The following is a 27,945-nucleotide window of genomic DNA, read 5'->3' on the forward strand; positions in this document are numbered from 1 at the left end:
GACGATCTTGTGTGCAGTGGGGTCCCACAGACGGTACCCCTTTACTCCATCAGCATACCCCAAGAAGATACATCTTATAGATTTTGGATCCAGCTTTGTTCTTTCTTGGGCATTGTACATCACATACACAGGACATCCAAATGCATGTAGGTAGGAATAATCAGCTGGCTTTCCAGTCCACATCTCCATCGCTGTCTTCAGCCCAATAGCTGTAGATGGCGATCGATTTACTATATAACAGGCAGTTTTGGCTGCTTCTGCCCAGAATAAATTGGGTAGACCAGCAGTCCTTAACATAGCTCTTATCCATTCTGTAAGAGTTCTATTCATCCACTCTGCCACTCCATTTTATTGAGGAGTGTATGCCACCGTGAACTGCCTCTGAATACCTTCTTGCTTACAGAAAGCAAAAAACTCGCCGTTTGTATACTCTCCACCATTATCTGTCCTCAAGCACTTGATCTTTTTACCAGATTCAAGTTCCACCCGCGCTTTGTATTCTTTAAACACTAGAAATACATCTGACTTTTTCTTAATTGGATACACCCAACATCTTCTGGAATAATCATCAATGAAAGTCACCATGTACTTTGCACCTCCCATGGATATATCCGGTGATTCCCAAACATCAGAATGAATCAAGTCTAGAATGCATTTACTTCTAGCAATAGATCTACTGAATTTTAATTTATATTGCTTACTTATAACACAATGCTCGTAAAATGGTAAACTTACCGATTTGAGCCCTAGGAGCAATTTTTGCTCAGAGAGAATCTTCAAACCTTGTTCTGACATGTGGCCAAGTTTGAGATGCCACATCATCATTGACTCTTCTCCATTTGACGCGACACACGCATCAGCCTCCTATAGTGTTTCTCCTTTAAGCATGAATAGATTAGCACCGATCTTTTCTGCCTTCATCAATACAAGCGTGCCTTTAACGATCTTCATAATTTCATTCTCCACATAAGTTTTGTACCCATGACTATCCATTTGTCCCAAAAACAATAGATTTTTCTTCAGGCCGTTGACATGTCGTACCTCCCCAATTATGTGAATTGTACCATCAAATATTTTTATTTTGATAGTACCAATACCAGCGATCTCCAAGGCATGATCATCTCCCATATATACAAATCCTCCTGAGATAAGTTTATATGTGTGGAACCATTCTCTCCGAGAGGTCATGTGCTAAGTAGCTCCTGAGTCTATAAGCCAAACATCAGATAGTCGTTTTCTGCCTTCTGAAATAGTTATTGCCTCGCTGTAGAGAATTTCACCATCATCTGAGGTACTTGCTACACACCCCTGAGCATTTGATGACTCAGGCTCTTTGCCCTCTCTTCTCTTCTGGTTACTCCAACACTCTTTCTTGACGTGCCCTTTCTTGCCACAGTTGTAACATTTAACATTCTTCTTACTTTTGGATTTTGATCTACCATGATTGTGACTCCCACTGAGACCACGTTCTGTTGATCTCTCTCTCGTCATCGATAGCGCCTCCGCTTGCTGTGAACTTGTTTGTCTGTTTTCCTTATTTTTTATCCTACTCTCCTCATTTAATACGGAGGCTGCAACATCGTCGAAAACTAGACTCTCCACTGGATTGTTGTTCGTCAGGTTGATGATGAGTTGATCATACGAATCTGGTAGACTTTGAAGTAGAAGCTCTGCACGTTCATTCTCCTCTATATTATGACCCAACGTTGTGAGTTGTGAAAATAGAGTCTTCAAGGTGTTAATGTGGTCGGTCACCATTGTAAATTCCGCCATTCGAAGAGTACAAAGTTTTCTCTTCAAGAAGATTTTGTTGTGTAGTGACTTGGCCTCGTACAATTTTGTGAGAGTATCTCATATTTCCTTCGCTGTATTTTTCTCTGTCACACTGGATAATACTCCGTCTGCAAGCGCCAAGTGTAGATCAGAAATTGCGTTGCCGTCTACCTCATTCCACTTGTCATCAATTATCTCCATGGGTCTTTCTCCAATTGCTGCCAAGCAATTATTTTTCCTCAATACAGCTTTCATCTTCATTTTCCACAACGAAAAATTATTTCCGTTAAATTTCTCAATTTCATACTTTGCCGTCATTTTGTTGATAAATACTGCACACAAGCTAATATACCACCTTGAATAGTTGTGAGTATGTGTGAGAATGCACACCAAGAAAGTTCCCAGGAAAGACTAGAGGGGTCACAATGGTCCCACTTAAAATCCAGACTCCTTAAGCTCTTATCGCCTTTGTGACATAACTTTCCTAGACATGTACAAAACCACACAGTTGCTTTACTCACACCACTATTCCCTGCTTTGCACCGCCAAATTCTTGGATCGCTCCCACCGTTTCTTGTGAATAGTACCGTATACGTGAACAGTACCCCTTACGTGAACAGTACCCGACTCTAAAAATACAACCAATAGCTCTGATACCACTGTTAGGAAATTGGTGGGTGAAGCAGGATCGCAACTAAGTTGAAATTGTAAGAAAATAAAGAACAAGCACAATAGAGGACACCAGAAATTACGTGGTTCGGCTTTTAGCCTATATCCACGGGCGAAGATAGAAGGAAATATTTTACTAGTGAAAAGGAATTACAAGTATTGTAGTATTTTAGCTCACTTCCCAAAACTCTAATACACCCAAACTCTCTAAATCACTATAACAAGAGCTTATAAATTCAAGCTCTCTAAACTCTCTCTCAACTGCCAAATTGCTCTCTGAATGGAATGAATTTGCTCATTCTCTTCGTTTCTATTTATAGAGAAAGCTTTGGCACTATTCATCAATTATATATTATTTTTTTCTTCTTTTTCTTCTTTCTCTTATCAAAGCCGTGTGCTTCTTTTTCTTTCAAACTTGCTACAAAATTCTTCTTCTTTGAACAAAATTATTGCTGACCATCTAGATGGCTGCTTTATACCATCTAGATGGCCACTTTATTTGACAAAATCAACGGACTTCCCACTATTATACGAAAAAGGTCACATGGCTTTGCTCGGTTAGCTTAACATTGATGTCATCAATTCTCTCTCGTATTTAACCAATATTTATAAATAAATAAAAAACTATTTTAAAGCCATGGTTCTTGAAAATCAAACCACCCTTGTTGCATGCCGCAATTGGTGCCTCAAAAATAATGGCAAACATCTGAAAATAAAGAGTAACATGAAATCCATGTCCATGTGATGCTTATCTTGATGCAATAAATGCAGAATTTGATGGAAGATGAGATATCAGCTTTGCGGCCACTATTTTCAAGGTTGGCCAGATAATTGGAAATTGCAATTTGGAGTGGCCGCTATCATATGTAGTTGCTTGTAGTTAATATTCGTACTTAATACAAATTCAAGTTCCAATGCGTCAGCACAGTCTGAGAACGAATGAAGATTACCTGTGTGTGTAGATAGTATAATTACATGTCGGTGGTACAGAACAAGACCAATATTCTTCTGAGCACTGAATTATAAAATTGTACAATGGCACAGTCAGGACTCTCGATATACATATCTGGATTTAGAACGAGGTGATCAATCTACATATTCTCAAATATTTAAAATTAATTAATAAATCAACTCTCATATATAATGTACACGAGAAAATTTGTATCCTCAATCTCAAGAATGAACGAGAAGCCCACAATTACTCAACAATGTGTTGTTTTCTTGTATGTATGTGTTAGTTTAATATTATATTAATAGGCTTACTATTGTTTTTTGCATACTCTTAAATATGTACATATCATCTTTCATTTTCAAACTGAAAGAGCATGTAAAGGGAAAGTGACTTGTGTGATATACAGGAATAAGCTCTGTTACTATACTTGTAACGATATTCATTTAAACAACCAAGATGTAATCTCTCAGTTGAAATATTTCCTTTAGACTTATTGAAGAAAATCAGTAACAGTATTTTTTAAATAATTTATTTAGCAAACCTCTGCTGTAATTCTGTACAAGAGAGTTAATTAACTACATAAACACACTAATTAAGAAAAGAAATGGCACCTAATTTGGGGATTTGGAATTAGTGTTGCATCGGCTCTGTGCTCGTGTTTTTAGAAAATTGTGATTGCTAGTTATTGCATAAGAAAGAATATATATGAGATAAAATTTAGCGGTACATTGTTTTAAATACACGTATCGCACAAGAGAATGTCACTAATTACTTCCTAATACGCTAATCATTAAAATTTAAGCACAAGTAAGAAATTATTTACGTACAATTTTTTTTTTTAAAAAAAAGAGAAAATAGCTAACTGCTAGTTGTCAAAATTGTCGATAGGATTGCTAAATATTGTGTTCAGGGGTAATTAATGTAACCTGGAAGTGAGATCAATGAAATCAACTTCTTGCATGCAATTTTGAGGCATCCGATTGGATGATTGAAGCCAAACTCTTCCTCCACCCTGTTAAGCAAGTCAACTAAACTACTCCATAAAGTGTCAGTCATTTTCCTCTCTTGCAAGCTAAAGTCCAATTTAGTATTAAGGTGTTATGCTCGACTATCAGCCAATTTTTATTGGCCGCAGATGCGACGAGATGTACAGCAACATGTTCGAGAATGTTTAATTTGTCAGCAAACTAAACCAGAAAATTTTTGTTCCAAAGGGCTTTTACAACCATTGCCGATACCATCAAAAGTTTGGGAAGATATTTTCATAGATTTCATTACTTCTTACCACAATCAAATGGTAAGATAGTTATTTGGGTTATTGTTGATAGATTGTCTAAGTATGGTCATTTCTATGCCTTGCCTGAAGGAGTTACCGCACCAAAATTAGCTGAATATTTTGTTCGCGAGTATGTTTGACTTCATGGATTTCCTAGATCAATTGTTACTGATTGTGACCCTCTGTTTATTAGTGAATTTTGGCGAGAACTATTTAAATTGCAGGGAACGGAGTTACGGCCTAACACTGCTTATCACCCGCAAACTGACGGACAAATGGAAGTGGTCAACCATTGTCTCGAGACATACTTGCGAGTATTTACTGGGGACTATCCAAATAGATGGTTTGCTGCTTTACCATGGGCAGAATATTGGTACAATACCAGTACACACAGTTCTACTGGGTTTTCACCATTCCAAGTTGTTTATGGCAGGCCTCCACCACCTCTTGTAGTATACTCCAGTGAAGACATCCCCATTGATTCTTTAAACTCTGCATTGTTGGATAGAGAAGCTCTATTAGCTATTGTCAAGCTGAATCTTCAGAGAGCACAGGAAAGACTACGCACCCAAGCAAATTGTCATCGTCGCGATAAGGAGTTTGAGGTTGGTAACTGGGTTTATGTTAAGCTCCAACCTTACCGACAGTCTTCTATTGCTCACCACCTAAGTAACAAGCTTTCCAAGAAGTATTATGGTCCTTACCAAATAACTGCAAGGGTTGGAAAGGTTGCATGTCGCTTATTGTTACCCCCTGAATCTCGTATCCACCCTGTGTTCCACATTTCAGTCCTCAAGCTATGTCCAAATCCTGCTGAAGCTATTCCCACTCACCCACCACCAACTGCAGAATCTTATTCCATACCCCTACGCATTTTAGACCAGCGAACTGTCAAGGCAAATAAGCAAAAGGTTCAGCAAGTCTTAGTGCAGTGGTCTAACACCACATCTGATGAAGCTACATGGGAAAATTGGGAACCTTTCCACGCCACTTTTCCTCAGTTTAGCCTTGAGGACAAGGCTCCTTTCCATGGGGATGGTAATGATACAACCACTGCACAGCCGGTTGCTTGAGCTAGGCCCAAGAGACAGCCCAAAATTCCCTTCAAGCTTCAAGATTTTGTTCTTGAATGATGGTGCAACCGATTACAGCACTTAGATATTCTTAAGATATTATTCTGAATTTGTTATTTGCTTATTATTGCAATTCTGTTTTGCTGTGCTGTCAAGTTTGTTAGAGAGAATATTCTTAGCTGATTCTACAATTTGTCTGTAGCTCTCTTGAAGAAGTATTTAAAGAAATGAATGAATGAGAAAAGGCAGCTCCTTTAAATCCAAAATACAATTCCTCTGTTCCTCTCCTCTCTACTCTCTATTCTTTCTAATTCTGGAGGACTCCACCCTCTAAAGTGGAAACTAAATTCCCGAACTTGCTGCAGCTACCTTCTTTTGCATCAGGGTGAACCTACATATTGAGAAAACTAAACTGAAACCAAAATTAGCGTTCATACACCAGTTGGTAGGAAACTGATATGTCTGGGACCTATATATCCAGAGCAGCCAACAGCAAATTCAGTAATATACATGGCTTTGCTTAAGAATGCAAAAACTCATTGGTCACATGCACTTGTCAATTTCGGCCATCAAATTTCGTTATTTCAGTGTACGGCCGCCCGGTTTTAGTCTTCAATTTTTTCAACATAAGGGCTTTTGCATTAGAAGTTTGTAGACCATATAGATAGCTTAATGAGCGAAGCCATGTGAACTCTCAGGTGGCGGGGCCTCTCAGAATAGTCGTCAGCCACTCTGCTGAGACCACACATAACAATAAGGGATCGTTCATTCTATCCCCAGATTCTTATAAATTGTTCAAAAGTCTCCAGGCTTCTCACTACAGACTACAATTCATAAACAAGTACTACTTCAACAGCTTTCATTCCAAATTCTGTATCCGGCTCCGCTGTTTCACTGTTTTTCTTTTCTTCTTTTTCACATCAATTTCTAGAATGGGTATCCGTTTGCCATCAGTGATCCAGAATGCCAAGCAAATTCTGAAGAAGCATAATAATCATGCTCTTAGTAGAAACCAACCAGCTGAAGTTCCAAAAGGCCACATTGCAGTTTATGTTGGAGAGATGGAAAGAAAAAAATTTGTGGTTCCCATTTCTTACTTGAACCACCCTTTATTTGCTGACTTGCTTAAAAAGGCAGAGGAAGAGTTTGGCTTCAACCATCCAATGGGGGGTCTCACAGTTCCATGCAAGGAAGATGATTTTATTGATCTCACTTACAGGTTACATAAGCAAGTTTGAAAAGCTAGCTAGCCGCAATATGTGAGTGGCAGAGAATTAAACGTCTAACTTATCTCCCCATTGAAAGATATATAAATAATTTTTTTTTAATAGATGCCTCATTGTAATTAGTGGGTTTTCTTTTAAGATAGCTGTGGTTTAAAAGGTATAACATTTTAATTTTAAAAACATGGCAGTTTAATTATATGACTTGAACCAACAAAGTGTTGGCTCCACTGCCAATGGAGTCCCCTTAAGTAGCTTGACTGGGTTTGCCCCCCAGTTCAAGTCGTAGGGAAGTCGCTTTTATTGAGAGAACATGTGCCTCCCGGTTCGAGCGGGGATTTCTAATTTAGGTTGTGGTATGGGCTTAAAGGTGCATCCTATAGTTGGGACCCTCCCCAGGATACCTCGTGGTTAAGACAAAAAAAAAATTATATGACTTGAGCTTAAACTCTAATTATGTATGAATTTAAAAGATTTTATTTGTTAAGGTCACTAATCTATCGATAGATTTTTTAATTAATTATGTACATTTAATGGATTGGAAAGCGTATAACAAGACGATATTATGAAAATCATAAGGGCCAAGGAGATAATTAAGGTGACTGCTGGCCACGGTAAAAGCTGAAGGATGGGGAGGAATATCGTCCTTACAGTTTTCATAAACTCCGAACAAGAGGTTACATGTAACTCTGCATATTACATGCATTCAGAACTTGGGAAAGTTAGTTCAATAAATCAACTGATGTTGATCCGATTTTAAGATGTAGTTCCAGACCTTGACTCTACAGATAACGTATTAGTTGAACCACTTGACACAAAACATTGAAGACACATTAATACTTAAGGACAAGTATTATAGCACTCAGCAGTTCATCAAGCTAGATGTACAGATGCTCTCTGTATGCCAAAATCCAGCCTTAGACTGTTATGGTTATGTTTTGTACTACCCACAGTATACTATCAGCACACAGGTCATCTTCATTCCATGTAGACATGTACCGACATTTTGGAACCAGAAATAAAGAAAATTACAAAGGAATATGATATTGGTCGGTCCAATTTGCGATTTCAAATCTGTCCATCGCCCAAAATGGTGGCCCCAAGGCTGATTTATATCATTTTCATTTCTACATTTGTGTAAACCCAGATAAGCACCCACATGGCTTTGTTACTCTTCAATGTCAATCATTATGTGACTTGTGTCATCATTTTTGAGGCAACAATTGCAGCAAGTGGGGTCTGTAATTTTATGAACCATGCATGACTTCAAAGGAAAAGAAAAATGTGGACCTGTTGCATCATAAAATAGTGGATAAATATGAGTGAGAATGATGACATCAATGTTGGGCCAACTGAGCAAACCCCCATGTGAATTTGGACTTAATTTTGCTTGCTCACTACATGATATTTTAATTTATTGGCTTTATATACTGGAAAAATATGGCACCCCACTCTTCATAACACTATAAATATAACACAAGATAAGCCTTCAAGCTCCAAGCTATCTTCACACTTCCTCACCTACTCGATTTTGCCAATAATTCCTAGTTTCTTTGAATTCTTTGATTGTTTTTATCTTTAAATTAAATCATGGGTATCCGTCTGCCATCAGTGATTCTTAGTAATGCAAAGCAAGTTCTAAAATTGCAAAATAACGCTAAAAATCAATGTGGTGTTCCAAAAGGCCATGTAGCAGTGTACGTTGGAGAACTTGAGAAGAAGCGATTTGTGGTTCCATTAACATACGTGAGTCATCCTCCATTCGTTGATTTACTTAAAAGGGCTGAGGAAGAGTTCGGATTCCATCATCCAATGGGTGCTCTAACAATTCCATGCAGAGAAGATGCCTTCATCAGTATCACTTCTCAATTGAATGCCTTGTGATCTGTGGTGAAGATTAAAACTAAGAACAGCAATCTTCTACAGTTTTGACACACTCCTTTTTTTTACTTTTATTAATCCTAATTAGTGGAGTTGGAAATGTCAGTTAATTTGAGCTGACTTTGTTTATAATATCGGTCTTGTAATAACAAGTGCGTAAATCAATTGGCATGACGCTGTTCTAACTTAATTAAGGTCATCGGTAAGAGGCTTTGGATTGCAATTGCGTTAACTATTTATTGGGAGAACTTTACTGTCCAAGTGGCTCTACTCGAACTTGAATTAGTCGGGATTAAATGTGATTTTTGGATACTAGATGATTTGATATACTAAAAAAAAATAGTCATGTAAATTTCATGAAAATGAGAAATGAAAGATTCTTTTTGCTTTTCATATCTTCTGTATGCCAGGCTTCATATCAGCTTATTAAGTAATTGAGATAGTTTTGTAATAATTCTATCGTATTTTAGTCGAGCTTAAAGACAAGATCTTTTGTTCAATTCCCTTTTGTATGCCAACTGCTAAGCTCTATTTCAATTATCCAAAAAATTTTCAGCCCACTTTCCTACTATTGTCGTTCGATTCATTTAGGGCTTCTCGTCTCCGTCCGTCCATGTTTTACATGAGAAAATCTATTGAGATTTTTAAAATATGTTTTCATATTTTTCATATTTCAATAACCTACATTATATATCTAATCCATATTTTTCATTTTTTAAGCAATATTTTTTTTATTAGGCCTACTATTGACTCAATGCATATATACAGTGGTGGATTTAGGCACCCATAATGGGCTGATTATATCCAACTTGAAAAATAAGTTTGACATTGTATAATTTATTTAAAAATCTTATAAGATAAACTTAGTGTTTTACTTAAATCCTGATGACATAAGTTGTAACTTATTCAAATAAACTCTAAGAAGTTTATTTGAATTAGACTACACTTATTATACTATATAAGTACTACATGGGCGAGTGAAAATAAGTACAATAAAAATAAGAGTAACATCAAAAGGAGAGCGAGAGAAAAAAAGAAAAAGAAAAACAAGACAAGGGATTTTTCAACTTTATAATTGTTCGCCGACCATCAGAGACATATTCTCGTTACAATTTATTCTCGAAAGTTCCTAACAATCCATTCTTAGAGATAGAAAGAAATATGTTATTTGTTGCTTAGATTTGTGACGATTTGTTACAACATCAACCAACATTGGTACGACTTTGATTGATAAAATAAAATTTCTTGATTGATTTCCAAAATCAACATACCCTGTCTATATTAGCGGGTTTAATTATATGCAATTGGTTGACACTTACTTATATTAAGCATTTCTTTAATTATGTTCTTGACATCAAAACTATATTAAATTTCAATTAAAATATGTATTTTAGTAATAATATATAGTTAGGATTCTAACTTCGCTCGTACTTCTATATTTATTAACCACTGGTTACTTAGAGGAAGAGAATCCTATTCTTTTGTCACTTAGGGAAAGTATAAAATCATAATTCTGCTTGGAGAGCATATATTATAATTAAAAGCAAAGAGAATGATAAACAAATGTGGTCAAAATTATGGCGAACTATTTAAAGTAAATTATTATTGTTGTTGTTGTTGCTTTAACATTTGGTTTTAAAGGTGATTTTGTTTTTTTTTTTTTAACTTTGAGAGAAATAGTAAAGTACAGTTCGGTGTTTCGCTTTGGATTCATCCAACTCGATTTCTTAAATAAATAAAGAATCCAAATTCGCGTCTTGAAGCAGCACCCAGCAGACGACGCCGCGCGAATCCTTATCATTCATCTTCTCCACATTTCTCAGCTCTCGTAAGTTTAGATTTTTTTTTTTCATATGCTCTTTAGTTTTTTTTTTAATTAAGCATTTTATTTTAAATGGAGTTAATTAAGAATGATTTTAGAGTACTTAGTTCAAATAATGATTTGGGTTTAAAGGAAATTTTAAGTTTTTAAGTGAAATTGATTTGGTAAATTGTGCTCCCATTGTTATTTTGGGGTCTTGATGAATTTTAGGAAAATTAACATTGAATTTGTTTATTATTAAAATTTCTAATTTGTTTGGAAGAGTGAATCTTACTTGGGGAAATTGAAATTAATTAATTCATATATTTATTTATTTTCAGTGTACTAAAATGGATGCTGAGAGTGTGGGTGATCACTCAAACTGTGGGGATACTCTCTACATACCAGTGGTAGCTCATGACCATAAGCAACATAAGAGTTGAGAATTCGATATGTTAGATGATGCTCTCGATTTTTACAAGTATGCTAATGAGGCTGGCTTTAAAGTCCGAATTAATTCTAGCCGGAAAAATTAGAGTGAGTGATGACATAATAAGGAAGGAATATGTGTGCTTTAAAGAAGGAAAAAGAAGACGAGGAATATGTGTGCCTTAAAGAAGGAAAAAGAAGACGAGGAATATGTGTGCCTTAAAGAAGGAAAAACAAGACGATCCAATGTCTTTGAGCATAAGAGGCGTCGGGTTATAATACGAGCTGGTTGTGGTGCAAAAATAGCAGTGGTCAAATCCAAGTTGGGTAAATATGTAGTCGGTTTATTTGTTGAGGGGCAGAATCGCTCATTGTCAACAGCTCAGAAGGTACACCTATTGAGGTCTCACCAGTCAGTGTCGACTGCTCAGAAATGCTTAAGTCAACGATTTGCTGCAGCAAACATACCAACACTTAAGCTAGTCTTGTTGAAGTACAGGATGGGGGCTTACAAAAGATGGGATATGTAGATAACGACTTTTATAATAATGGTAGAAATTTTCGGAATGAAATGAAGGGACATCACACAGATTTGTTGTATGAGCACTTTTGGTCTGAGAAGGAAAAAAACTCTTGATCTCTTTTCAATATCAAATCTGGAAATAATAATCAAATAATGCATTGCTTCTGGGCTGATCTAATTTGTAGTAGGGCATACAAATTTTACAGTGATGTGATTGTGTTTGATACTGCGTACAACACCAACCGACATGTTATGGTTTTTGCATCTTTCATTGGGGCAAATAACCATGGTCAAACTGTTGTTTTTGGTTGTGCTTTACTGAGTGATGAGTCTACAAAATCATTTATTTGGTTGTTTGAGCAGTTTAAGGAGGCCATGCCTGGTGATGACCCAAAAATCATTATTACTGATCGGGATTCAGCAATGGCAAAAGCTATATCTCAAGCTTTTCCACACTCTTTTCATACATTTTGCAGTGGCACAAATTGAACAATTTTTTTCAGAAAGAATAAATACTTTGGTCTACAGAGCATATTTTAAGCATTTTCGGAAGTGCATTTGTGAATCAACTACTGTGGAAGAGTTTGATGCAATGTGGAAGGATGTTATAAATAAGACAAGATTAACCGAAAATGAGTGACTACAGGGAGTGTATGAAATCAGATCAAAATGGGTGCCTGCATATGTGAACCACATGTTTTCAGCTGGGATGTCAAGCAACCAGCAAGCTGAAACAAATCATGCATTCTTCAAGAGGTATGTACTTAAAAAAAATTCACTGCTTGATTTTGTTTTTCGATTTAATAAAGTACTTTCATGAAAACGCTATGAGGAGTTGATTGCTGATAACAAAGATATTAATGAAAGGCCAATGTTTCAATTAACACTAAAGATGGAGAAGCAAATGTATGACATTTATACACGAGAGAATTTTTATAAGTTTCAAGATGAGTTATGGAATAGCCTGTTACATGTGACTAAGCTTGTTAGAGAAAATGAAAATTGTTGGGTGTATAATGTTGTGAATCAAAAAGATGGTGTTCGGAACATCTTTGAAGTAGTTCATGACAAAGATTCAGATATTTTTCCATGTACTTGCATGAAATTCGAATCTGAAGGTATTCTGTGTATACACATTTTAGTGCTGTTCAACAAATTACAAATTTGTTCCATGTCTCATGCTTATATTTTGAAGAGATGGACTAAAGCCGCCAAACTTGAGAGGGTTGTAGATGATGATGGCCTTGAAATAAATGATTGTTCAGACAGTTCGCTTTCATTCAGGAGGAATAAGTTATTTCAGCTGGCTTCAAACGTGATTGATAAAGTTGTTTTTAGTGAAGAGGCATCTAAAATCTTTACTGACGCCTTAGAAGGTCTACTTGAAAAAATTAAGTCAGTCATGAGTGGCTGTGATAGTGAAGGAGATTCAGAAAAGAATAGTTCTGTTCAACAACCAGACTTTGACGAACCACTTCAAGTCAGGGCTAAAGGAAGTGGCAAAAGACTTAAGAGGAGGAATCGAAAAAGCAAAGGACATTAGGACAATGTGAAAGACAAAGGTAGGCATTGCAATGGATGTGGTCAAGTTGGTCAATCATGCAATAAAAGAAACCGTCCCCTGCTCATCAAGAGGTAAATATGTCTCTTCATTTTTATTAGGTGTATCATGACCTTCACTTTGTCTCATTTTTTAATAAGATGTTGGGCTTTATGATGCAGATCTGTGGGGATTAAAGAAACTAATATGAATTTATCTGATTCAGATAAAGGTAACTAATCATCGATAGGTAATTTGTTTTCATTGAAGCATGACTTCATTTAGACAATTTAATTTTTCAATATTAATTTCCATTACTTTTTTGAAAGAAAATTAATTTCCATTCATCAATCTGTGCTTAACTATTTCTTTTTCTTTTTTCTTTTCGACTTGTAACAGGTGGATAACTCTTGATGTTGCAGTTAGTGTATTTTTAATATGGTATTATACTCTAGTTTGTTAAGACGAGAAATCATTAGCTTCACTTTCTGGTTTAGGTTTATTTGATGTCAAAGTTTGTAATATGCACTCCAGTCTGATGCAATGGGAACTCGTTTTTTTTTTCTCCTTTTATGGATTCAATGTTTACTTTTGTTAGAGCTTTCTTTTTTAGTTAAGTTGTTAACATCCACTGGCTTGCAATTTTTGCAATTTTAAGAACACACTTGTACATGTTACTTGATGAATTCAGGTGGGAGATGAAGAAATTCATGCCTGTAATTGCTGAATTTTTTTTTTAATTCATGCCTTTCTGAATGCTGCCCACAAATGGGAAAATTATTTACACATCATTTTCTATTTCTCGCTTCAAAAAGGAAGAGAAAATAGCTAGCGAGCTTGTTCAGGAATAATCTAACCTAGAAGTGATGAGGTCAGTGGAATCATCTTCGTGGCATGGAATTTAAGACCCCCATGGGATGATTGTAGCCAAACTTGTCCTCTGCCCTGCTAAGCAAGTCAGCAAATAAAGGGTGGTGCAAGAAAGAAAGGGCAGCAACAAATCTATTTCTTTCCCATCTCTCCAATACATACTGCAATAGTGGCATTTGGAAACTTCAGTTGCTTGCCTAGTAAGGATCAGTTTGGTAATACAATAGTTTTTAAAATAATTGTTATTAGTTATATTATAAAAATAATTAGTTATGAAATAAATCAGTGAAACATTTTGTACAATTTATTTTTAAAATTGCTGTGAATCCTAAAAATAGTTGTATATGTTTTGTAAATCTTGCTCTTAAAATGTTACAAGAATATTAATAATTGAATTGGACATAATGTTGAATAAAAAAATCATTTACATATTTACAAACATATGTATAATATTTTTTATTATGTATATATAATAATTGATAATTAAAATAAATATTTTATACTATTAGTTTTATTTTTTTTATTTTGTTATCTCAATATAGTTTGTAATAATAATAATAATCTTTTTTAAAGTTAATAATTTTATTTCCTTATTAATAACAATAATTTTGAATTTTTAAAATGTATATAAGGATATATATAGAATTATATTAAGTATAAAATTGAATCTTAAAATCAAGTTTTAAAAAGCTACTTCTTCCCTAATTTCAAAATCTATTGTAGGATGAGATAATTTTGGCAAAACTGATTTTAAAAAAAATTTAATAAATACTAAAAATTAGTTTTCAACTTTTCAAAATTATTTTTGAGCCTAAAAAAACCAATCATTAACGAGCCTTAACAGGATACACTATCCAAATTGGTCTTGAACCAACCCCGCACTAGGTGCCTACCAAATAATCTCGTACACAATGAAATAAATTAAGTGTACTGGTCAAACACAAACTGACTTGGCGTAAAAATATTGGGTGAATCAAAATATTAGAACGCCCACATAATTTATTTTCATGAATAATGCTAAAGAAACTAAAGGATGACAAACTGATGATAAAATGAATTATAATATCGTAAAGTGTTATGTGATTGTTTTAACATTTTTTTTTTCTAAAGCTGTGTAGTTTTACAATTAATTATGTCTTCCTTCTATGTTAATTTTTCTATCTAGATGTCGGTGCTCTATTTTCATTTGCTTTTAGATCTATCGTTCAAATTAGCCTTGACCGGCCTACTTGAGATAAATTAAGTGTATACTGGTCAATCACGAATTGAGTTGGCTTAATAGAAACATCACAAAGTCTATATAATTTATTTTATTTTATTTTTTTTTAAGGACACTTATATTCTTAACATTTGAGAAAATGATTATGTAGAATTCCTAAATTCTCATTAAAGAGATATCAAGACCCCTGTCGGCTATAATACCCTTTGGCTTCATTAACAAAATAATTGACTCTAATATTTTACAATCTATTAGATAATTTTTTATATTAATTAAATTTTATAACAAATAGAAACATAATATTAAAAAATATATATTAAAATTTAAATTATTTTTAATATTATATCAAATAATAATTTTAATATTTTTAATACATGGGATATTTTATCAATTATAAAATTTATTTAACCCAAAGACTTATTCAAATTTTTTATAATAAATACAAATATTTACTAAAATAAAAATATTAATTTACATATTTTAAATTATTTTAAATATTAAAAGGTAATTAATATTATTAGTCTACTAGACTAATTTTGTTATTTATATTATATTTGGATTTAATAATTAAAAAATTTACAGTCAATTTTTTAATTATTAAATCCAAATGGCAATATGATTAAAAGAAAAAAGGAGTATTGGTGTCTTTTTTGAAAAAAAATTAGGATTTACATGATTATTTTCTCAAATTTTAGAGTTATACATATCTCCTTTTTATTTTAAAATATAGAAGATGGATAAAGTCTACATCAATTTTTAACCCATTTATCTCTATAATTAGAACTCTGGTGACTAGTTTAATAAAACTTCTAGAAAATTAAAAATCTCAGGATTTTTTTAAATCCCGTTTAAGCATGTCTTTGCTGGACTGAAGTCAAAATAAATTTTTCTACCGTTCCCTATTGAAGACCCCTCGATTAGACCCACAGGAGCAAAATAACCATAATTTTTAACTAAAGTAATTTGTGGGTTGTGACTATTTTTGTTTTTAGTATACTCTGTATTGCATTTGCTTTTGCTTCATTAGTTAAGAGGAGCAGACAGTAATAAATATTGAGCCAATATACGTAATATTGATATAGGAAGCCTCATTCCTTTGCATTACCCACCGCCTACTATCAGCCCAGTGTCAGCCTCATTCCCTCGCAGACTACGATGATGATGATGATGAATTGATGATGCGGTTGGTCAAATATGCAATTTCCAATCTGTCATGCCTTGAAAATATATCACCACCGTCAGTTCCGCGTTTCCTGGACCCAGATCAGCATCTCATCACATGGATTTGTTACTCTTCATCATATCAATCATATTTATGATGTCGTAACACAGTGACATCTGTTCTGAGGCAGAAAGCAGGGTCTGTGATTTCATGAACCATAATATAACTTCACGAGAAAAAAAAAAAAAAACAGAATATAAGAAGTGGGCCATTTGCATCACAGCTAAGTCAGCAATGCCATGTGAACTTTCGAGGAGAGCCACTTCTGCTTGCTGAACATACGTATTTATTGGCCTTTACTGGAAAAAAATATAGCACCCTACTACTCTTCATACCATAACACACTATAAAAATGTGACACACGATGATCACAAGCCTTCAATAAGCTCCAAGGTCTTCACTTTTCTTCACCTTCTCAATTTAACATACTCTAGATTCATCAGTTCAGGATACATCAATTCATGGGTATCCGTCTGCCAGCAATGATACATAATGCAAAGCAAATACTCAAATTGCATTCTAAGGACCAATCTGGTGTTCCGAAAGGCCATGTAGTAGTTTATGTCGGGGAACTCCAAAAGACGAGGTTTGTGGTTCCAATATCTTACTTGAATCATCCGTCATTCATTGATTTGCTTAACCGAGCAGAGGAAGAGTTCGGATTCAATCATCCGATGGGTGGTCTAACGATTCCCTGCAGAGAAGATGCCTTCATCAATATCACTTTCAACTGAATGCTGCCTTTTGAAGAAGAAAGCACAGCAATCCATCTTGCACAGTTTCTGCTGTCTCCCTTTTGCCCCTAAGGGAGTTGGAAAATTTGTACTAACATTGTTTATAAGTTTCCTGATACGCAAGACTTCTTTGGGCAGGGAAAATTAAATTGCTTTCCCGTCAAACATCAGTGATCGAAAAAGAAGTTCTTTTGTTCTTCAAATCGTGTGTACTTTTCAATTCTACTGTAAATTGCTTGTTCAATATATCCACTCATGTAACATTTAACTACCTGGTGATTATTCTATTGTCTCAAACTAAAATGCTCCTGATCTTCGTGTTTCTTCAATTACATTTCTTATAGGAATAATATGAAACGATAAATATATAGTAAGCCACGAGATATAACCATGAGACCTTGAAAATCGAATCGAACAACTGCTACTGACTTCAGAATGATGAAGAAAACACGTATTGCTCCTATCAATTTAAAGAAAACACTACACAACAGGACACAGAGAATACACACAGATAACCTAATCCTCATCTGTAAAATGAAAGTCTTCAGCATTCACAATGGGGAGGCAACAATGAATCGCAGCAGAGTACTGATTTTTTTCCCCCAAACAATCAAAGACTCAAAGGTCCATCTTCATACACAATGCATTTATGAGGCAAACATTTTGCTAGTTTGATGGAGCAAATTCAAATATTTTGCATGTAAACCAGATATCTTGGATCATAGTGACAAGTGACTGAACATGCATACTGGCCAAGGAAAATCATACTGCAATTTTCTGTCTAGCAACAAGATCACATGCATTAGCTTTTGTCTATTATCCAGTCTACAATAGCTAAGTATTTTAATTGGATAATGATCAGAGTCTTCAGCAAAACATGTAGGGTTGCTGCACCTTATGCTCAAGAGTGGAGATGTTTGATCTATTTCAGTGTCAAAAGGCATGTGAATTTTTCATAGAAGCAGGTCGCTCAATAATCTAATTGCCAATATTCTTCTATCCACCTTCCACAAATAACATATTTCATTGCAAACACAAAGTTCTCTGCAAACACAGTCAACTAATTATGTCATGTTCCAGCATACAGCAAGAGAAGATCACCAAATAAAAAAGGGAAAAAAATGTGTGTGCCTACTTTATGCCGTATTTCTCAAAACTTTCTAGCATTATATTATATTTAAAAAGTGGTTATAAAGATTACAGCACTATAATTTCAGAAAAGGTTAGGTCCTTTAGACTGCAGTGTTTTAGATACATGACAGTGACAAGTACAATCTAATAGATGTTATACAAGCAGCATACACCTTTGTATATTTTATGATATATAACACATGAGACTCATTCGCTAAATTACATAAACAGTTAAAAGTTTTGCACCTGAAGTTTCCAGCAATAATAAAGACATTTGAGGCATCAACAACAATCGTGACCTTTGCGATTTATTATGCTTTTCAAAATGAACTACAGGTGCCTCTACCCACTTCATGAATAGCAACGAGATCTGAAGCTCCATTATTGTTTTTCATCATCCTCCCCTATAACTCATACACTGAATTTGTAGAAACAAGAAGAATTCTGCAGCTATGGCTCACGTATGGAAAGCCCAAAAATAGAACATATTCCAAATGTTTTCCCTGCTGGCAGCCATAAACATTTCCCTTTTTACTCCAAAGAGAGATTGCCAGTCCGAATGTTGCGCTGCTGATGGGTGATAAATTTTCCCAATTGCAATGAGCTCAGCTCTCCTGGTTTTCCACTGAAAGGAGATGCAAGCTTCGGTTGAAACCATCTTTTTAAGGCAAGCCCATTGATTCTGATTTTTCCATATGATCCATTTCCTTGATTAGGAAGTCCCAGCCTTCTCAACAGTGCTGCAATTGCTTGGGTGGTCCTGTCAACCAAATAATAAACATTCAGAATCATTTTCATGTGCATTCATTCAAATTGAGGCACTTAATATATGTAAGACTGGAGATTTAGCACTGGGATACTGAATTTGATTGAATTTGTCCAGACAATAAATGATGGGAAGTACTCCAAGACCTATTTGCTAACAAAATTTTCACACTTCCATAATTAGGATTTGACAACTAAAATGCTTTTTTGGTGGTAAAACCATCAAGAATGCAGAATATAATAATACCAGCCATACATCTCCATATCTTGCTTATTTAGTTTGATCATCCGAATTTAGTAGGTGTCAACTAGCTCAGTTGGTAAAATCTCTTGGGTGGAAAACAAAAGGTCCATGGTTCGAATCCCATTCACACGGTGGGGAGCGGATTGGATGCCATTAGGCTAAATAATAATAATAATAATAAAAAGGTTTGATAATCTGAATGTTTAAATTTTCATGGTTATTCGCTGATGATACATTGATGGCAATTATTTTTGGTTTCTAAAATCCGAGCAGCAAAACATGTAAGGCTTTGGTTCATCAACCACTGTTTTTGACTAGCTTGGTTGCTCACTCACAATTTTTACCGCAAATATCTAAACTTTTTTGGGAAATGGGGAGAAAAGGAACAACAGATGGATATCATTTCATTTTAAACTCAGAAAGAAGCTGTTCTCACCTTTCTGCAATATCAATAGTTTTCTCCCCTCCAACAGACTTGATTTGAGTCTTTTCCACAGGCAGTAAAATGTTTACATTGGGTAATTTCGCCCCTGTCATAATTGAGGGTGGTAAAAATTAACAGGTACTAGCATCAAGCTATAAAAATACAAATTAAAATTTGCTATCCTTTCTACTCTGCTGAATTTATCTATTATTTTATTATTTAGTATTATACTGTACATTAAAATGGAGAACAGGAAGAACCGAAGAGATACATAGAAAGGTATATAACTGACTGCAGAATAGACTCCCCTGTCAATGAACCATATTCTTGATATTACTGCATAGATTTATGGTAGAATTCTTCTTCTGAAACTAATTCTTCTTGCAGAGAATGGCTATTTGACAGAAATAAAATCATTTAAATTGATGGAAATAGAATCATTTAAACTGAAAACACATTACAAATAAAAGAGAAGCTTAAACTATTTATATTCCAAAAGGATGTTGTCAAAAGCTTCCTAAAAGCTATAGAGAAACAACATGCAGCACATAATTCTTTTTAGTTTTTAATAATATCCAGTTATCCAAAAATTCATTGAATTGAATGACTTTGAACTAGAAATTGAGTTAGAATGGTAAATACACATCAGAGACCAAAAAATAAATGCAGACAACATTACCAGCGGCAAGCCGATGTCTGAGGCCTTTCAGTATAGTTAAAAGGTATACCTGGAAAATTTCAGTAACAGAAAATGAATAAATGAATACCCGAACCACAGTACCATCTCTTTGCTCCACCACAGCACAAACCAGTGGGATTCTTATTAATTGTGTTTTCTTTTCCTTTTTTAATATATTTCTACTGAGCATATCTTATGATAATCAACAAAGGTTAGGGATGAAAAGTACCTGACTACACACAATGAATAAAAGGCGTTTCAGAGGAAGAAAAACAGAGAAATGAATAAAACTATGAAGCAGAAAACATTCTAGCTTAATGAAAGCTTAAACCGTCCAAATTATAAGAACTCTGAAAGTTGTTAAAAGGTTATGGAAGGATGTTAATATGATGTCTCCCTGTTAGTAAATTCGTAAGAATACAGCATTTTAAATGAACACAAACAGAAACAAACTTAACTAAGCAGCAGTATTAACAATACATATCAAGGTAGTATCAGCAAATTGTGGCATGCTGAAAAGACAAACTCACCTTAGCAGTATGAATCTCCAGCTTTCTTGCATCAACAACAACAGGAATTTCTTTGAAGGATACACATGGAACAATTCCAAAAGAAGCAGCTTCCTATAAATTCAAGACAATCTAGAATAGTTTCACCTATTTAACATTATAAAAATGAACTCAGTGAAGTAAAATATTCTAGCTTCAGCTCCCTACAGACCTCAAGTAATGAAAAAGCACGAGGGTCGTACTCCCCAAAACCATCAATCAATGAACAGAGATTGGAGCGCTTCAATGCGTCAGCACTAACTCCCAAATTCTCTACTAGTCTCTCTCTTATGTCAGCATTGTAAGGAAGCTGCAAGCATCCCAAAACTTTTGAAACAACTTCCACGGTAGGTATTGTACCAGCAACGATTGCTTCACGGTAGACCATTAAGGCAAGTGACGTCCTAAGGAAAAGAGAAGGTGATTAGAGATGGCTCATATCCCGGGGCAAGTAGTCACACTTTTCTGTTGATGGTCAAATCGAAAAAGGTTCTAATAACTTATGCTGGAAGGGCATTTCCGCCCTTCCAAACCTTGCCTGATCCACCAAAAATTGGATTTTGGTTAGAAACCTAGAACCATTAGCAGTGGCCATTGTGTATAATGGCAGATGATCGGGACCTCACAATATTATACACAAATAATAAGTAATCTTTTGATATCCAAGGAAAAACACAAAATGTGAAATTAAAATGAAGAATTATTTTTCAGTACCAATTTTCTGAAGTGTCTTAAGTAAATTTTGGAATCAACTTAATCAAGAGAATCTAACTTTCTCTTGGAGTCTATGCACCACAATAAAGCCACCAACAAAGAAAAATATAGACAAGTTCGGAACTTCATCCTCTAACTTAATATTAAAATATTAATAAATTTTATAATAGCACCCACAAGAATCAATTTTGTTGCAGCCGTACAATGCAATTTTCTTTTTTCCCCAAGAAATTGAAGTGTACACAAGAATCGCTATTAACCTAATCAAAATACATATGGCGTCAAGAAGGCCTTCTGTTTTTCGGAAGTATGAAAGCCCAAGATCACATGCTATAAGTTCAACCATAAGTGTTGCTCTCAACAGTTATATATATATATAGCAGACTATTTGCCAGAGACATTATCCTGCTAGAGACAAAGCGTAACATACCACTTATTTTCAATTTGTGGCCTTCCCGAGTTGAAAGACAAAACATGCTCGTTGAGGGTTCGAGCCTTCTCATATCTCCTCGAGCACATTCCTTCAAAGATATCACATTATATCTTCAGATTAGAGCTAGATAAATTTAAGGCATCAGAAGGTTTATGCACATAAAAATCTATAACCATTTTCCTTGGAACTCGGAGAAAGAAAGTGATGATCTAAGCCTAGAAAGAGGAACTATGAAAACATAACATCTAGAAGAGCATCGTAGAACTACTAATTAGCTCCCCTAAAACTTACCAATTATACATTTAAACATAACGAGATTAGGGATAACACCATCTTCTTTGGCTTGAGAGAGAAGCATGAGGCCTACCTCGACATCATCCTTTCTACAGCATGTAACTAGTTCTCATAAGTGCTAAGTTCATCAGCCAAATATATATAATTAAACTCCAGCACAGTTACCTTTCACATGCCACTAAGAGTATTGAGTACGTGATGGTGTTTGGACACAACCCTAAACTTTTCATATCTGATAGAACTTCCATTGTCTTTGGCAATTGATCCCCATCACCTGTGCAGCAAGTTCTTTTGTTATAGAAATATCGCTGTCATATATAATTACGCCACATTTCCAGATAATAACACTATATTCTATTAGAGAGCTTGCCTTTAGTGGTAACTTAATATTGTACCAGAATCAATTTAACCAAGAGGTCTTGTGTTTAAATCTTTGCACTTGATTCCTTCTGTATCAGTCATTTGCATTTGCAACAAGATTGGCGATAAATTTAGTCTTGTACATAAGAGGTGCTGTTAGAGAGCTTAAAACTATTGTTCGGGATCTTACTTAGCAATTTAAGCTTTTATGTCAAGTACTAACCTAATAAATAAATCAATTTGTGTCATATATACTTTAAGAATCATGAGAGCTACCGAGTCTCAACAAAAAATTCTCAAAACCTTGCCACAATTGGTACAATATCACACTTTTTCCACCATTAGTACTTTGTAAAACTTTATACTCAGTTGCATAATCATCATAATTCATAAAACTTGAAAGAGAAAGAACATTTAGTCTTTATTGTGCAAGCTTCTCCTTCCATCGTCAACAGAAATTTTCAGGTAATTTTTCAAGAAGATCATGTTACAAATTTTTATGTGTATCTGGAAGAAAGGTGAGATAAAGACGCAGACTTACATAATGCAGTGATCAATGCATTCATAGTAGAAACAGTTGGTTTCAGTTTAATGGACTTCATATGTTCGTATAGCTCCAACGCCTTCTGCCAGTTTTTGGCCTGAAATAAAGAACAGAACATTTTGTCGGTGTAGCATAACATATTAACGTAGCAATTTTATATATGCAAATCCATCTCAATAAAGCAGTAGTAGGATGGGAGAAAACTTTTCTAAGCACATCTAGACATATCGCCACATTTGAAAGTTTCAAGCAAGAAAAATATGTTCAAACCATAGATGAACATAAAAATGAACCACCCATGTATATTTTTAATGTAAACCAACATCTACACCAACTGCCTACATGAGACATACATTGCTACAAGCTCCCATGAGTGAGCTATATGATATTATTCCAACACTTATTCCTTGATTTTTGGCTTCCTGTAAGATTTCAAAGGCAGCCTCCACCTTTCCAGCATGTCCGGCAAAATCTATTAATGCACTGAGAAACACCTGCATTCAAGTAAAAATTGAGAAAGGAATCTTCATGTCATTTTGGGAAGCAAATGTAAAAGCCATATGTTTAACATAAGAAATGGAATAGGTAACCAGATTAATAAATGGAAACCATATGTTAGATCCAAAAATTGCTTTGCCATCTTGTCAAAAGAAAGAGAACTACAACACATGAAACAGAGAACCCTAAACTGTAATTTCTTTAGCTTATCCTACCAACCCGAATATATTACCAAAAATCAGCCACCAAATTTATATGATTAAATGACTGTTAACAGATCAAATCTCAAAAGTGGAAGTGTCCAATTTGAACCTAGAAATAAGAAATTTAATAGCATAAATGATACAGGGGCCAGCAAAAATTAAAATAAAGGATACCTCTCCATTGTTAACAGGTTCAAACCTCAAAAGCAGAAATGTTCAATTTGAACCGTGAAGTAAAAAACTTAATGTCATAAAAGATACGCAATAAAGTTGGCTAACAAAGATCAAAATAAAGGATACCTCATCAGGGATCACTCCTTTCTTTGTCATGTCATCATACACACTGCACGCAAACTCCCAATCACCAGTCTGGCTACAACAATTAATAGCAATGGTATACACCTCTGGAGTGCCCTTGATGTTATACTTATGGATCATCTTGTATACTTCACGTGCTCGATCAACCTACAATAAATACATTAATCCCTAGTAGTTTATAAATAGAAATGACGCAATATGTGAATAGATGATATACACACCTGACCAGCGTTTGCACAAGCCTTCATTAGTGCACCAATAGTAATGTGATCAGGATCTACAGGATGCACTTCGGCATTCATTTCTGCCAACACATCAAAGGCACGATCAACTGCTCCAGATTGACCACATGCAGTGATAAGTGCGTTGAAAACAACTCGATCAGGCTTCACATTCTACTGAATATAACATGTTTCAGTGCCAAGAATTTATGGAAGAATGCAATGTTGAACTAATCATGAGCAAAATTCCCTTGTTAAAAAATATATTGAGAAGCAAACTAAGGACTTGATAGAATAAAATAAATCTATCAAATAATCATACCTTAGACCTCATAATACCATAAGCACCAAACGCCTTAGCTACTTGGCCTGCTTTTGCACAACCATCAATAAGTGCCCCGTATGTATGAACATTTGGCTCTATACCAGCATTAACCATCTCATGAAACACCTAGGGAAACAATGTACCTCAGAACACTTTTATGTTAAACAACATCAATTATCATCAAAACTAAATCATAGAAAAGTAGCTCAACTTATCATCACCAGAAAGAGAGTTTTCACCATTTGTCTAGCTGATTTTAAAGAAAAATCACTCAAATAGAAAAACAGGCTAGGATAATCCCAGCCTAGAATTTGGTTAGGCAGAAACAGATAAGGATGGTAACAAAGAAATATTTGTGTGCCTGATTTCGACCCATATTTCTCAGATAGAAAAAGATTAAATTATATGACAGAGTTGCCAAGGCAAATAACATGAAGGTGATAACAAGAACCCGTAGAAACAGATTTACTAGTGATAACATAGATCATAAGAAGGTAGAATTAGAGGGACAACTAGCCAAGACCCTGATCACTGAAGGCAATCTAACCCTAGAGAAACTAAATTGAAAGTTTTCATACCTCAAACATTGCATCAACTTTCCCACTTTTGGCACAAGTTGTTATTAGAGTCGTGTAAAGTTTGCAATCAGCTTTGAGTCCAGCCTCTTGGACGAGCCGTAGAACTTGAAAAGCTCCTAAATTTGCATTTAGACATCAGTAAAACACAGAATATCAAGACCAATTAATCACAGCTTCAAGCAAGCCTCAAGCAGGAGCACCAAACAAAAAGAGAAAAGCACTTGGACTTACCCTCTGAATCTTTAGAACTTGCGCACACAGACATCAGCATGTTAAAAGTACTCAAGGTTGGGTTTGGGACGAGTTTGAAGAAACAAAAAGCTTCTTTAATAGCCTTTTGACTTTTGCAGACATTAAAAAACCTAGCATGATACACCTGAAATTAAAGAAGTTACTAAACTAACAACAGTGACCAAGATAATTAAATGTACAAGGTCAAGAAAGGAAAAAGGACAAAAGCCTACCTTATCCATATCCAGCAAACCCTTTCTTTCCATATCTTCCAGCAAATCTATGCACTCACTTATCCTAATAAATCAATCAAGCATAAGCTCATGACCTTTTTAGCGGTATATGGACAGGCATTACATTATTAATGAGCCATCACAGATAAACTGGTTTATCAATTAATCAGTTTGACTAGCAGTTTTCTCATGGCATATTGTCAGGGGAACAAGAAGATAAATAACCAATGTTTCATAATATCAATGTAAATAATGATAATTACCTCCCTTGTCTTATTAAGCGGTTGTAAGAATGCAGTTGCTCTGAAACATCATGTGCGTAATTTGCATGCTTCCCATTTGGATAAGGGAACTGAAGCATATTTTTGCCACCATCCTGCATCAGATTTATTCTTTCGTTGTTCCTATGAAAGTTCCTGCTTCTTCTTCTGGCTTTAATTTTGTGTGAAGGGCCTTCTCTGTGACATGCAAGACGTATTTTTCCTTCAACGTGCTCTGAATGGAAAAATATGCTTTACATAATGTCAGTACATTGGGACAGCCTGTTTTAATATTTGGGGAAAGTAAAGCAGATAAAGCCATTAATGTCAAACTATAACACTCATCTCAACTATATCAAACTCTTAAAATGATTTAACAACAAAACCTGCAGTTTGAAGAGCTTCCTGCAGTGATAATTCTGGCCCCTTGGGTTCTGTATCCCTCTTCAGTGAGGAAAGGCTGTAGCCATTCAGAGGGGAGGCATGAGAAGATATAGCCTTTACAAACTCTAAGTTTGCAGGGGACTTGAGCACCGATTGACTTGCTCTGCCACATGCAAATTGCTCTTCTCTGACAGATTCTGTTAAGACACCATAAGAGACTGTAGGCACACTCACTTCAGCATGAGCATCATTTTCAAGAACAGATGACTCACAAGACTCGATGTCTTTTTTTTCTTTACCCAACTGCAATTCAGACATTTCAGTTGCAAAGCTATGTGGTTGCACACCACCTGAATCAGAGAGCATGAAAGGTGGGCATTCTTGTGGGGAAACAAACGAATCAGTACCAATCGATACAGATGTTTCAGTCAGGTAAGTACAATCAGGCACAAAAGTGGTTTCCTGTTCAGTCCTTTCCTCAGACACTTGATTACTTCCTCCTATCTCCATCATCAAACTCTCATTTTCTCCCGAAGAAATTCTCACAATTTGATTTTCAATTATATCATCCACCGCATCACTGCCTAGTTGACGCGTCCCACGAATTTTGGAATCTGAAACCTAAACAGTTGGCATAATCTTAGAAACTAGCTTCCGATATAAACTGAAATCTAATTTGTACTAATTCATAGTTAAATGCTTGAAAAATACAAAAAATTATTCAAAAAATTAAAAATTTATAATTTGAACTCACTTGTTTGGAACTATTCTTGCGGCGATTTTGGAGGAAGTGATTTAAGTAAGCAAGAGAGAAGGCTGCGAAGGTGGCTAGAGCGACGACGAAGGCGATGAGGACGGAATTCGGAGGCGAACGGAGAGAAGCTTTGACGAGAAATTGAGGAGAGCGAGTGTGAAGAAGGAGGCCTAGGCTGTTGCATTTCCGTCGAGGAGGCGGAGTTTGAGGCCTGAGGAGGAGGAATTGTCGGCGGATCGGATGGAGACTCGACGAAGGATTGAGCCACGTGAGCGGAGGAGGTGACGAGCACGTGGTCGTTAGAGTTAGGGCTTGGGATTTTGGAGAGAAGATGCTAATGTCCATTTAAAGAGAGTGAAGAAGAGTGAGTGAGCGAGTGGTGTGTATTTTGGTGTTTAGAGGATAGGACAGTGGAAGGAGAAGAGAGGAGAAGGAGGAGGTTGTGATTGTACGCTGAAAAGTTTGTTGGTTTCTTTTAACGGATTTTTAATGCTGACGTGGTTTATACGGTGTCGTTTGGTTGGTTCAAGAATGGTGATAATAATTGACGTCATCAATTGAGCATCTCGAAGCCGAAATATTAATACGTCGGACTATCTATATATATATATATATAAAG

At 35.3% G+C, this 27,945-nt stretch overlaps 3 protein-coding genes and 1 long non-coding RNA gene across 9 annotated transcripts; 3 read left to right on the forward strand and 1 right to left on the reverse strand.

The window, feature by feature from the left end:
- The first annotated feature begins 6,675 nt into the window (after positions 1 to 6,675).
- Positions 6,676 to 6,981, forward strand: LOC18033765 (auxin-responsive protein SAUR21). The gene has a single exon (XM_006423495.1). The coding sequence runs from the start codon at positions 6,676 to 6,678 to the stop codon at positions 6,979 to 6,981; it is 306 nt and encodes a 101-aa protein (XP_006423558.1).
- A 1,575-nt stretch (positions 6,982 to 8,556) lies between these two features.
- On the forward strand, positions 8,557 to 17,385 carry LOC18033793. Its single transcript, XM_006423496.2, has 2 exons — positions 8,557 to 8,846; positions 16,900 to 17,385. Exons 1-2 carry the CDS (start codon positions 8,557 to 8,559, stop codon positions 17,183 to 17,185), a joined length of 576 nt encoding a protein of 191 aa, XP_006423559.2. The 3' UTR covers positions 17,186 to 17,385.
- LOC112096170 lies at positions 10,509 to 13,218 on the forward strand. The gene is made up of 3 exons (XR_002904286.1): positions 10,509 to 10,675; positions 10,990 to 12,356; positions 12,796 to 13,218. It is a non-coding gene; the product is annotated as an uncharacterized LOC112096170 (long non-coding RNA).
- A 995-nt stretch (positions 17,386 to 18,380) lies between the features above and the next one.
- On the reverse strand, positions 18,381 to 27,757 carry LOC18034662 (pentatricopeptide repeat-containing protein MRL1, chloroplastic). 6 transcript variants are annotated; one of them, XM_024179158.1, is made up of 20 exons: positions 27,327 to 27,757; positions 26,575 to 27,193; positions 26,192 to 26,423; positions 25,929 to 25,992; positions 25,696 to 25,840; positions 25,465 to 25,580; positions 24,884 to 25,012; positions 24,562 to 24,735; positions 24,323 to 24,487; positions 23,675 to 23,815; positions 23,319 to 23,418; positions 22,583 to 22,691; positions 22,415 to 22,506; positions 22,121 to 22,211; positions 21,149 to 21,380; positions 20,959 to 21,051; positions 20,658 to 20,661; positions 20,429 to 20,477; positions 19,762 to 19,855; positions 18,992 to 19,076 (listed from the first exon to the last, which is right to left on the reverse strand). In XM_024179158.1, the coding sequence occupies exons 1-19, from the start codon at positions 27,669 to 27,671 to the stop codon at positions 19,774 to 19,776; spliced, it is 2,982 nt and encodes a 993-aa protein (XP_024034926.1). In that variant the 5' UTR covers positions 27,672 to 27,757; the 3' UTR covers positions 18,992 to 19,076; positions 19,762 to 19,773. The 6 variants fall into 6 exon arrangements, 5 of the variants coding, with proteins under 5 accessions (XP_006423563.2, XP_024034929.1, XP_024034926.1 ...); XM_024179159.1 differs by lacking the exon at positions 18,992 to 19,076 and adding an exon at positions 20,042 to 20,143 and having other exon boundaries at positions 19,845 to 19,855; XM_006423500.2 differs by lacking the exon at positions 20,658 to 20,661 and having other exon boundaries at positions 18,381 to 19,076.
- Positions 27,758 to 27,945: the final 188 nt, after the last annotated feature.

Source organism: Citrus clementina, unplaced genomic scaffold, assembly GCF_000493195.1.
Source record: "Citrus clementina cultivar Clemenules unplaced genomic scaffold, Citrus_clementina_v1.0 scaffold_8, whole genome shotgun sequence".
In the NCBI taxonomy this organism is placed as follows: domain Eukaryota; kingdom Viridiplantae; phylum Streptophyta; class Magnoliopsida; order Sapindales; family Rutaceae; genus Citrus; species Citrus x clementina.

What these genes read in the sequence shown, in the direction of transcription:
- LOC18033765 (XM_006423495.1), top strand. Translation starts at nt 6,676, where the DNA reads ATGGGTATCCGTTTGCCATCAGTGATCCAGAATGCCAAGCAAATTCTG.
- LOC18033793 (XM_006423496.2), top strand. Translation starts at nt 8,557, where the DNA reads ATGGGTATCCGTCTGCCATCAGTGATTCTTAGTAATGCAAAGCAAGTT. An exon ending in ACTTCTCAATTGAATGCCTT is followed by an intron (nt 8,847 to 16,899) that starts GTGATCTGTGGT and finishes TCATCAGTTCAG; the next exon opens with GATACATCAATTCATGGGTA.
- LOC18034662 (XM_006423500.2), bottom strand. Translation starts at nt 27,671, where the DNA reads ATGGACATTAGCATCTTCTCTCCAAAATCCCAAGCCCTAACTCTAACG. An exon ending in TGCATTGATCACTGCATTAT is followed by an intron (nt 22,692 to 23,318) that starts GTAAGTCTGCGT and finishes CTTGCTGCACAG; the next exon opens with GTGATGGGGATCAATTGCCA. An exon ending in CAGACATCGGCTTGCCGCTG is followed by an intron (nt 19,856 to 20,428) that starts GTAATGTTGTCT and finishes CAATTATGACAG; the next exon opens with GGGCGAAATTACCCAATGTA.